The 12341-nt window shown below is 31.1% G+C and overlaps 1 protein-coding gene across 2 annotated transcripts in view; it reads left to right on the top strand.

The window, feature by feature from the left end:
* The window catches only part of LOC143078797 (dynein axonemal assembly factor 8-like), a 54334-nt gene that overhangs the window by 2041 nt on the left and 39952 nt on the right, over positions 1-12341 (top strand). For both annotated transcript variants that reach the window (XM_076253775.1, XM_076253774.1), the window contains exons 2-6: positions 6536-6701; positions 7230-7848; positions 8696-8815; positions 9200-9370; positions 9981-10079. In XM_076253775.1, coding sequence (XP_076109890.1) covers positions 6555-6701; positions 7230-7848; positions 8696-8815; positions 9200-9370; positions 9981-10079 — 1156 coding nt within the window. In that variant the 5' untranslated portion in view covers positions 6536-6554. The remainder of the gene's footprint in view (positions 1-6535; positions 6702-7229; positions 7849-8695; positions 8816-9199; positions 9371-9980; positions 10080-12341) is intronic.

Here is a 12341-nt window from a genome sequence, read left to right as displayed (position 1 = left end):
TTTAAAAACTTTTGAGTCGGGGGTCTGAAGGACGGTCGGTCGGGTGACCGGAAACACAACATTTTTTTTTTAGGCCCCATCAAAAAAACCAAAAAAGACTTTCTTAAACACAAAATGCATTTAACTTTTATATATCTAGTGGATGCTAGGCATTAAAACTTTCCAAACAGCACATGTAAGTCTGTACACAGAGTAGTTTTTGAGTTGAAAATATGGCCATATTTGTCCATTTGATATGATGAACCATAAGCGGAAATTATCGATCATATGGGGATTTTGTGTAAAATGAGTGAAGAGCATGAAGAGTATGAAAAATTATATTTTGAAATTGTACTTATTTAATAATACAGTCAGGGGTACTACTTGTACAAGTTATTTTTAATTACTTGAAGAAGTAATATTAATATACTTAAAAAAGTAAATTTGTAGGATACATGTACTTATACAAGTGAATTTTATTTACTTGTATAGGTAAAAAAAACACTTGGCTGAGTTATGTCCCTTAGACATTCAGATTTTTTTACTTGTAGAAGTAAAAAGTCATCCTATCTTCTTTTATTGAATTCTTATGATTTCTTTGATCTAATAGAATTTTAAATTACCTGCCCTTTGCAGATGTCTTAATAATCATTTAAGTGTAATTTCATGGATAATGAAAATCCCATTTGTCTGTTATCTTCAAAACACTGCCCATTTACAAGCCCCCAAGGAGCAATTTTTGAAGGCCTTGCACAAATACTTAAGATCTTTGCGCAATCAGCTTCTTTGTTGAATTAATGAGATGAAACATTGAACTCTAATAAAAAAATTGAGCAAACCTGGGAAAAATCATTAAAGGCATGAATTTACATCTCAAAACTTGACGACTATCATGGGATTGTAAGAAAAATTTACTTATACAAGTAAATTTTTTAGAAAATTAAGGGGAGATTATTCAAACATTATTTATTTACTTATATGTGTATATTTTTTATTTACTTCTTCAAGTAAATAAAAATAACTTGTACAAGTAGTACCCCTGAATGTAATAATACATAAGAAACATTGCAAATTAACAGAGTTCCCGAAAACACTTTTTGACCCGTTGGTCATGGGACCGAGAAAGCCAGAATATTTGTCAGTCCTACAAAATTTTAGCCAGTCCTAAAACTTCTGTCAATTTGATACTGAAGTAAAAATAATAACAAATTTTTCGAAAAATAACTTTATTGATATTACGGTTTTATTTTTCACAGCCAAGGACAAATTAACAATAAAGGACAATTTCTGTTCTTTTGATTGTTCTTATTTAAAGACATCTTCGCTATCCATTTCATCATCTGAATCACTTTCTCTGAATTTGTTATCCTGATTGAAGGTTCATTCGCAGATTGTTTGCCTGGGATGGCTACATGAACAAATTAAGCAAGCCACGTGTAGATAGTCAATTTGGTTTCAGTTTGTTTATATTAGGAACCCAGTACTGGAAATTAGCAGCAGGTTCATCTGATGACCTATGTAATTACGTACTGAAATTAGTTGCAGTACAACTAATTACCAATAAAAAAAAGCACTGCAACGGCCGTTTTTACATCAGTCATTGTGACTGGCACTAGCTTTCAAAATACTGGTCTGAGCCTTATTTTGACCGATAGGACCAACTATTTTCGTGAACTCTGAAATAAATGCACTGATGGAAAATGAAACTAACGTACAGTCCCTATGAAAAAGAAAAACATAATAAAAATTAATACTTTTATAAAATGTATATGCAAATTTAAAGAATTAAATTTTACTGAATTCGAAAAATACCCATGAGATTTTAAAATGATCTTTTAGTAAAATGTAAAACAGAAGATGATGATGATCAAATAAACCTTTTTCTTCCCTCGCAATCAGGTTTTGTCCATCTTTAGTCACACCAAGTGGAAAGGAAATTCTATTTGAAATGTATCAATAGTAAGCATATCCTTAATATAAACCCTTGCAATGCAGGGGCTGTTATATTACGGGCGTAACCAGACCACCATTATTTGGCATCAATGGCACTCATATATTTGGAGGTCATTGTAATGCCATTTAATTCGAGTGTATGCATGTTTCCTCAATCTGGCACTATTGATTGTCATGTTTCTCACTTTTAATATTAATTTTCATGATTTTGAGCTCAAATACGAACTTCAAAAATTGAAATCAGACAAAATTAAGCCAAGGCATATAACAACTGATAGTGTTTATTATCAAAATATGCGAGGGAAACGACTACTTCCAGTCCAGTTAAAGTTCAAGACGGAAATTTTTTAGGAAAACTAAAAGTATCCGACATAAAAAAAAACTTGACGTGAGACTACTTTAACACATAGTAGTCTCAGACTTGTCTAATAAATGAAACACGTCAATTTCGATTTAAAACTACACTTTAAAACTAATACCTTGTAAATAAAATGTATTCTGTTAAACTTTAATTCCTCTTTAATTTTTGTGTTTCCAGTTTTTCTTTTCTCTGCAGCTGCAATTGACTCCCAAGTTTCTTTTATTCAATTGTATAAAATTAATCGACTGTTCTCATTCATGATAACTATGAAATGTCTTTCCCACTTTGTATATTTAACTGAAAAAAAACTGTTCCTTACCTATATATATAAATATTTATAAATTTTGAGTATTTTTAATTATATTTATTCACTAATTGCGACAAATTCCGTATATGGACCATAATTTGCTATTGGGCTCCGTTTCCTATAACTATAGAAAAGTAATAAAATGTGAATTACTGTAAGAAAAGTTGTAACTACATCTAAAGATGCCATTATTTTTATCAACATACAAGTGTATGCTACTCTTCCCTAGAAAAAAAATTGAAATTAACAAATTTCAAAGATTATACGACCGTATTTGTGTGTCGTTTCTCGCATTACTTTTCGCGTCCGAAGTGCATAACGCTGACTAATTTATAGATAATCGTCACCGGCAAATTCGTAATTTTTGCTTTAAAATAACATAGAACATCGACCAATAAGAATAGTGAGAAGAAAATGCCAAGAACTATAAGTATTTCTGTAGCAGGTGTAAGAACACTGTCGTTATTTTGGTTTCCCATTTCGTAACGCACATTTTAGATGGTTTAATCTGCTTTGTTGTAAAAGAATTCTTTGCAACAATATGCAAATACGAACTCTCGCGAGATGTTCAAACAGGTAAATCAGAGATGATTTACATTCTTGTTTTGTTCTTTGTAATAATTAAGTTAGAAAATGACGTTATCGTTATGCGTTACATTTCACACGAAACAGAAGTCCATTTATTTATTAAAATTGTTTTTGTCGTTAAGTTCTAATCATTTCCGGTCATACGTGAAACATGTGACTAACATGTGATCACGCCCTTAAAGCCGGATATACGAAATACTAGGTCTAAACATTGTATTTGTTTCCAACGGGATGTAAGCAAACATAATCTGTAGGCTTGTTTCGTCTTGTTTAAAAAAGGAAAATACAATTTTCAAAGAGATTGCGCCGGGGGTCTATTATTTTTCCTATGTGCATAATGTTACATACGATCTTGTGTGAAAATAAATGCCCAATGACTTGACAAAATCGATTTCAGATTTGACTGACGTTTTAACACACTTCGTTTCCCAATAACGATGTAAAGGGTCCTTGGAAAATTCAATCGAAATTACGTCTCCTATCATGGTGCCGATGTTCGTTGGATTGATTTAGCTTCAGCAGTAAATATTACTGGATATTTTAGGTGAATAAAGATAATTTAATAAAAAATACATGTTAATGTACCGTTACACTTGGAATGTACAAAGTTGGTATCTTTGTCACAATTTTTAATTAATTTTTTTTATTCATGTTCTGCAAACACTTATCAGAAACGCAATAAACTTGTCAAAGGAAAAGTAAACTTTTACCATGCATGACTTGAAAGGAAGTACTTTATTGATTTTAGCCCACTAAAGTAGGTTAAAATGTGGAAACCATGTAGATGGTGTACAGGTCACAAATATCACATGGTGCCTATTTTAAAGATGCTAATTCCAAGTTAAAAGTTGTTTTCTTTACTGGATTTAAAGAATTTTACATTACCAATGATGTGGAATAAATTGTATATAACTGGAATTTCAAAACCAAATATAAATACATTTTTTTTGGCTAAAACATCAAGATACAACGATTATGGTATCCTGTATCAATGAAGAAAATACGGAAATTCCTGAATAAATTGTACTAATTGTTTTCAAAACAAGCACATATTTAGGAGTTTTATAATACTGTTACATTTAAGATGGATTTTAAGAAAAAGTATACTGTTCAGATCATTTTAAGCAGATTTTGCAATAAAATAAAACTAAAAAAATGCTTTCGGTTTCTTATGGTTTCCTGTCGCGTTTAAAAAAAAAACTTTAATTTAACATTGAAAATAGATTTTAAATATTAACATGAAGCAAGTAACACTAGTAATGGTGTTCATTTATGTCTTTTGAAATATATTGTGCAAAATAAAGAAAATAAAGATTTGTTTCCTGTTTTGTTTCCTGTCACGTAAACTGTGAATCAAAATGTATTAATTTTTTCTCGAAAAACTCAATTGTTCCATTAATACTATTCTAACATCAACACAACCCACAGAATAAAAGTTAAAGTTTTAGAACTTATAAAAAAGGATACAAAAAGAAACCAAAGGCCGAATACCAAATTATGGTCCATATATTACACGTTTCATTCCCGATCCGATGGCATTTTATTATAAAACCAGATGTCAGTAAGCGTAACCTGCAAAATAGCAATTTTACCATTCCTACCCACATGCAGGTACGCGCAGACACTTGCTTTAGGGAAAAGGTCAAATAAAAAAGAATTCACAATCTTAACCATGTGATGCTATTGTGCACCTCTTTTTTTATGCTTGGTCCAAATTATTTTTTGGAGTTTTCCTTAGCTATATATATAATCATGTACTTTTCGAATGAGTTATTTGGTGGGTATTCATTTTATATCAACAACTGTCCCTACACCCCTTTAGTACAGTTACTTCCTTGCAATCTTCACCATTGTGCACTTCCTCTTTGTGTAATGGTCCAAATAATGTTTGGTGTTTCCCTTACTTAGCAAAATGACTTTGCAAGGGACTGAAGAATAATTATGTGAGTTTTGTGCAGTGACTCATTCTCTATTTAAATAATGATACATGAATGCTGTTCCGGATAAAATGTACATGATGTCCAACTATTCAATTCTAAAATTTAGCAAGCATGTATAAAAATATTAAATCTTTCCCATTAAAAGTTAGATACATGTAGATATACTTTAATCATGTTAATTCAGAGTGCAATTGAAACTGTATAAAAAATTTCACAATCCATTAATCCAAGACTCCTTGTTTAATATGTGCTTTTTCTTTTTAAATCAAATCATTTGGAGATAACTTTATTAAAATGTATTGATTATCATTTTTTAAAATCAATATGTTGTTTTTTTATTTATTAAACCGTACTACATGTTAAAAGTTTTCCTGGCACACTTCCAGTGGAACCTGTCAAAATCTAGTACATTGTATATATGTGCAAATACAGAGGTCATAGCAAAATAAGATATCTTACATATAATATATAAATGGACCACAATTAGTTTTAACTTTAATGCAAGGTAAGCGATACTGAATAGAGAAAGGGAAGTAATTTTGTTTTGTGTGTTAAGTTGATATTTTATGCAATAATTAGCGCTGCAAACATTTTCTTGTATTTCCCCCTTCCCAGCTCTCAGTATAAAATAAAGTGGTTAATCCAGATCTATTGCAATATTCCAGAGTGGCAATAAAAGTTTTTTCCCAGTCCATTTAGTATCTGAGATTTGAAAGAATTTTACATTGATTCAAAATGATTCAGATGCCATGTTTATTAGAATTTCATACAATAAAAACAAGAATAGCTAGATTGTAAAAAATATATTTGAATGACATAATCCCCAAAACTTTGTAGATTGTAAGTTATAGGCATTAAGATGCCCATATCAGTAGGTCATCTTGCTATTTGAGTTAGACCTATACAGTAGAATTGAAATCTAAATTGAAATGCCTATTACCATGATTACCAAATAACCGGTAATATTAAAAAAAATTGTCATAAAAAGAGTTATTATACATGTACATGTATATAAGCAAAATATCTGTTCCTTTCACTTTCAATTAAAAAGAAGAGAAGTTATTTTTCATGTTTTTAATCAGTTAATCATTTATGGTGTTACAATTAATTTTCAATATAATATGATTAGAAGTTATACATGTATCTCAATTGAGTTATATTTTCATATAAAAAAGAAGATGTGGTATGATTGCCAATGAGACAATTCTCCACATGAGACCAAATGACACAAAAATTAACAACTATAGGTCACCGTACCGCCTTAAACAATGAGCAAAGCCCATATCGCATTGTCAGTTATACAAGGACCTGAAATGACAAATGTAAAACAATTCAAACAAGAAAACTAATACCATGCTTTACCATGTTTACCATATAAGCTATAAACTATTTCTCTTTTTTTTCCAGATTAATAAATAGTAATACCATGATGGAGTTAAGTGATGACGGGGGAGGTGACAGTGAAGTCACAATGTCTTCTCTTCTCGGACAGTCACAACTCAAACCAAAGTTAGACGACATCTTTGCTGAAGTGGAGAAAAATTTACCCTCCATTGATTTTGACCTTTCAGATGTAAGATTTTTTTTTTCAGGGGAACATCTACTTGAATTTCTATCTGACCAACATACATTATTTACTTTAACATATACTTAGGACTGTACTTTATACATTCCTCGTACCCAGGCAAGGCATTTTATAATCATATTAAAGTATAATGGCATTGTATAATAAAAATATATTAGTGAAATTCTAAAATTACCTCTATAATTGCTTTAGGTTGTTACCCAATTTTGAAAGTGCCTTCTCTGGATACCATGCATTTTTTATTAAGACAGCTCATTTTTGATAGTGTTTGTTAAGCAAAAATTCATATTTTCATCTTACATATAAATAAAAAGTCTATGATTTTTTATAAGCTACATGTACATATGAAAACAGTATAAAGTATATCATACCTTTTCTGGCTTTAAAAGTATTAATTCAAGTTTTATACAATTTTTTTGTTTTGTTTGATATTTTTATCATTTTCATAGTGATTCAAAGGGTGAAACTGTAATATTTAGTGCACATGAATTAATGCATTGTTTTGATCTTTTTCAGGTGAGTTCTGATAATGAAGAACCAATCATATTTCACAGAAATTTAAAATCGTCCATATTTGACGATGACAAAGATTTGGATACAAGCCTTGATGATCCAGACATTATTTCATTAAGTGGTGTCTCTTTTGAACCTGCTGATTTAACAGATATATATGACAATGATCTAGCTTTTCAACTTCAACAAGGTGCAGTGATGAAATCATCACCTAAACCAGTTTCAACTAAAACAGTCTCAAGCTGGACTGAAATAGTGATGGAAGCTGAGAATCGTCCTGAAGTTACTCCCCCTGATAAACAAGAGGTCACCTCACATGATGTAGGCTGTGGTCCTGATAATGGGGAGGGTTTGAATTTAAACGAAGCTCTGAAAAATATGGAAAACGAGCTGCTGAATAATCAGATGCAGGATTCATATGAAAAACATGAAAGAGAATCAACAGCTGAGACGGAGAAAAAGAAAAGTTCTACATGGGAGGCGATAGATGTCGGGGATAAGAAGATGAATAGTATGCTGAGGAAGGAAGTACGACGAGATGAAGAGAGAGAATTAGCTCATAGCATACTGTCACCTAGAGCTCCTACATTAGTACCTCCAGGATTTGATCCTTCTAATATAGGTAATAAAGCTCATAGCATACTGTCACCTAGAGCTCCTACATTAGTACCTCCAGGATTTGATCCTTCTAATATAGGTAATAAAGCTCATAGCATACTGTCACCTAGAGCTCCTACATTAGTACCTCCAGGATTTGATCCTTCTAATATAGGTAATAAAGCTCATAGCATACTGTCACCTAGAGCTCCTACATTAGTACCTCCAGGATTTGATCCTTCTAATATAGGTAATAAAACTCATAGCATACTGTCACCTAGAGCTCCTACATTAGTACCTCCAGGATTTGATCCTTCTAATATAGGTAATAACATGCTCTGTCTGGTATTTCTAAGTTCAAAATAATTTTCTATAAACTCATTCAAGTATGTACGGTATCTCATAATTTTTATCAAACTAATATGTAACAAATATTCATGTGTGGAATAGGTTTTCTTGAGACCTCTCGACATGTCCTATTACCTTATATTGTTCTGAATTGAACCTAATTTAATAGTTGAAACATTTTACAACTTATAAAAGTAATCTGTATTTTTTTATTATTGTTTTTTTTAATTCTGAAAACATTCTTTAATCATGATTATCAAAATTGTATTAAACATGTGAATCTTTTTGATATTCCTATCTCAATGATTTGTGATCATCATGCAGTAAGAAACAGTTGAATTTTATCATACTGTTTATACAAATATTTTACTAAAGATAGTTTCTTTATGATTTATTTAGCCAATTTAATGATTTCCATATGAATTTTGTCAGACACATTATTTGTTTATGAATTTTGATGGACACATTTATGATTTCTTTATGAATTATTTCAGATATTATAAAAATAGATGTTTTTCTTTCAGATACATTATTGAACCAGTTAAATGAAGATAATCAGTTTGCCCCACCTATCAACAGATCAAATCAGCAAAGATTAGAGGCTTTGTATGCTTCAGGGGAAGGAAATCAAATTGAAAATAATGGTAATTCTTTTAAATTGATGAGATTAAAAAATGTATGAAATTAAGAGTATTCTTACTGATATAACTTGAAAACAGCATACAAAATTTATTGATAGGTTTAAAAAATCTTGAAAGATGAGATATACAGAAAACAAATTCACACACAAAATTTGGAAACAGTAGCAAATGGAATGATGAAGCATGTTTTTTTTCAGATTATCATAAAAAATAATTACAGAACTCAATATACTGGTAAAGTAGCTTGAACAGTGCAGGTGTCTGAAAATAACATTAAATTGCCAAAAAATTATGTTTTTTGTACATTGACTTTATAGTTATGAAAAAAAAAATGTGACTATGACTTTAAAGTAAGAGTTTTGAATTGTTTATGTATATTTCTAACAGAACAAAATCAGAATTTGTCCTTGATACAAAGATTAGCACTGATATCCACCAGAGTATCAGGAGAAGATTTGACTGATGTCTGTCCCATGACTGGAGTTAAACAACAACAGATTATAGAGGAGGCTCCTCAAGTCATTAATAAGTGGAAACCTATTCCTCAATCACAGCCAGGCATGTATAATACGTTTAAAGCACATTTTCCTTTCAACACAAATATTTTTATTGCATTGTTTCTAATTATTGCAAAAACAAGAGGTGGAAAATGTAGGCTCCATGGAGCCTCTAGTTAACTCAAGTCTGAAATAAAATTAATGCTTAGCTGAAGGAATATTAAATGTGCTCTTTATTTTTTGCCCCATATAATGTGGATTCATTTATTTTCGTGGGTACCAATATTCCTAGATAGAGGAAAAGTTGCATATTCATGGATATTTAATTTCGTGGTTTTGGCAAAGTCTACATACATTCCTTCAGAAAATTTGTAATTCGTTGAACATTTAAATTTGTGGTTCCCCTATACCCACGAAATCCATCAAAATTGATATCCAACGAATAGTAATGAATCAACAGTAACACTTCAAATCATTTCTTTTTTTAAATTTGCGCTTTGAATATAATGAAAATTGGAAAATACATTTTGTTCATATTTGACATTTCTTTTTTAGGATAATGAGTATTTCATCTTAAAAATATATACCAAACTTCAAAAAATTGTTTGTAAAAGATAGTATGGACCATGATTTTTTTGAATTAGATGTTTAATATTGTTTTTAATCAATAGAGCCAGAGAAAAAGCAAACATCTAGTTGTGGAACCAACACTAGTGATATGCCTGTTAGAATTATTACACCAACTGTTAGACCAGTCACAAAACCTACAGGTAATTTTGTAATACACTATAAGATAATTAAGCATCTCTCTATAACACCCCACTCAGTCATTCAATACTTACACAAAAACTTACAATCAATAGCCATAACTCAAGATAAATTGTAGAAATATTGAAACATACACTAACTTAACTCCTTCCTTATAATAATACACCATCTATTCAATCAGTACCCAAAACTACATATAAATTAAATGTTAAGTACTAAAAATAATTCACTACAAGGAAAAACAGTTTAAAGATTTTAAAAAAAAAGGGGGGGGGGGCAGACAAATATCCTTTCCAAAAAAAAAGTGAGATCACAAAAATACTGAACTCTGAGGAAAATTCAAAACAGAAATCCCTAATCATATGGCCAAATCAAAGCTCTAACACATAAAACAAAAGATTCTCAACTGAATAATGGAACTAAGGACTGTTCCATTAAAACATACATGGTACCCAGGGAAGGCACTTTAAAAACACAGTGACCTCCAATAGAAGCAATTTTAAGAGTCCTGCATACATTTAAAGCCCATTAAACACAATATTTCACACCCACCCATCAAATTTATGTTGCCTTCCCTGGGTCCCATGTATGATTTTATAGAAGAGCCCTAATCAGAATTTCAAACTTTACAAAGTTATAGAATATTTAATACTTGAGGATATGCTTCACTGGGGTAAAGCTGATGACCGTAACTGCATTCACGGTCATCCCAAGATGTCGGATGAAAAATTAGGTCAGTTTCTGTATTGTCTGTTAAAGTGTTTCTATATCATTTTCTTTACAAATCATACATTGAAACGATGTAAATTTATAAAAGAATCACTCGAAAATCACTAATTACTTCCGAGAAATGTGCATGAAACGGGAAATTCGATTTGAAAAAATCGTTAAGATGACCGTAAATCATAATCAAAATATTTTCAAGATGACCGTAACATAAAACAAGGATGACCGTGATTGGTAAAGAGATGACCGTAACTTGTAAAGGATGACCGTAATTTGTAAAGACTGACTGTAATTTATATAGGACGACCGTAACTTTTATAGGATGACCATCAATTCTAAGAAATATCCGTATTGTATTCAAAGCTTTTTTGTTGAGTTTGTCGATCTCAATAGGGGCTCGGTTAGCGGATATAAATATGTTTCATAAATTTCTTTTTTTAAACTATAATATAATTGGCCATATTTAGGATTTATAACAATGATATTAAATTGCATATTTCTCGTAAACAATGAAATATTTATTGATATCGACGTTAAAATTTTAACACAAATTTACAGCGATACGACGAAAATTTGAAGAAACATGAATGTGTCCCTAGTACACGAATGCCTCATCTACACTATCATTTTCTATGTTTAGTGGACTATGAAAATGGGATAAAACTGCAATTTGGCATTAGAATTAAAAAGATCATTCCATAGGGAAAATGTGTACTAAGTTTCAATTTTATTTAACTTGAAGCTGGACAAACGGACAAACAAAAAGACGAACGGACGAACGTACGCACAGACCAGAAAAACATAATGCCAATAAATGGAGCATTAAAAACATTAATAATACATACGAATATTTGGTAATCGAGCCCATGTGTATGGGTCCAGAGGAAGCAGATTAAAATCTTAATTTGTCTTGATATATGCAGGCGGAAACACTTTTGAAATAGAACGAAAGAATCGAAGGTCTGTGTTTATCGAGAAAGCGATAAAAGTTAACTGTAATGTTTGATATAGTAACAAAATTTTAAAAAGTTAATAGAAACAAATAAAACGACAATTTTCTTATTTTAAAAACACCATTTGCATAAGTTTTCAATGTATCTATTACATAGTAATGCAAAACAATAAGATATCAAGTCGAAGACATGGTTCTTATCGGGGCCTTTTATAGCTGACTATGCGGTATGGGCTTTGCTCATTGTTGAAGGCCTTACGGTTACCTATAGTTGTTAATGTTTGTGTCATTTTGGTCTTTTCTGGATAGCTGTCTCATTGGCAATAATACCACATCTTCTCTTTTATATATAGTATCTATAAGTTGGATGTAGAAAATGCATAACCTCCGATTTTTTTAGCTCACCTGGCCCGAAGGGCCAAGTGAGCTTTTCTCATCACTTGGCGTCCGGCGTCCGTCGTCGTCGTCGTCGTCGTCCGTCGGCGTTAACTTTTACAAAAATCTTCTCCTCTGAAACTACTGGGCCAAATTGAACCAAACTTGGCCACAATCATCTTTGGGGTATCTAGTTTTAAAAATGTGTGGC

Source organism: Mytilus galloprovincialis, chromosome 6 (assembly GCF_965363235.1).
Source record: "Mytilus galloprovincialis chromosome 6, xbMytGall1.hap1.1, whole genome shotgun sequence".
Classification (NCBI taxonomy): domain Eukaryota; kingdom Metazoa; phylum Mollusca; class Bivalvia; order Mytilida; family Mytilidae; genus Mytilus; species Mytilus galloprovincialis.
Note: the sequence above shows the minus strand (reverse complement) of the source record. Positions and strands in the feature narration are given on the sequence as shown.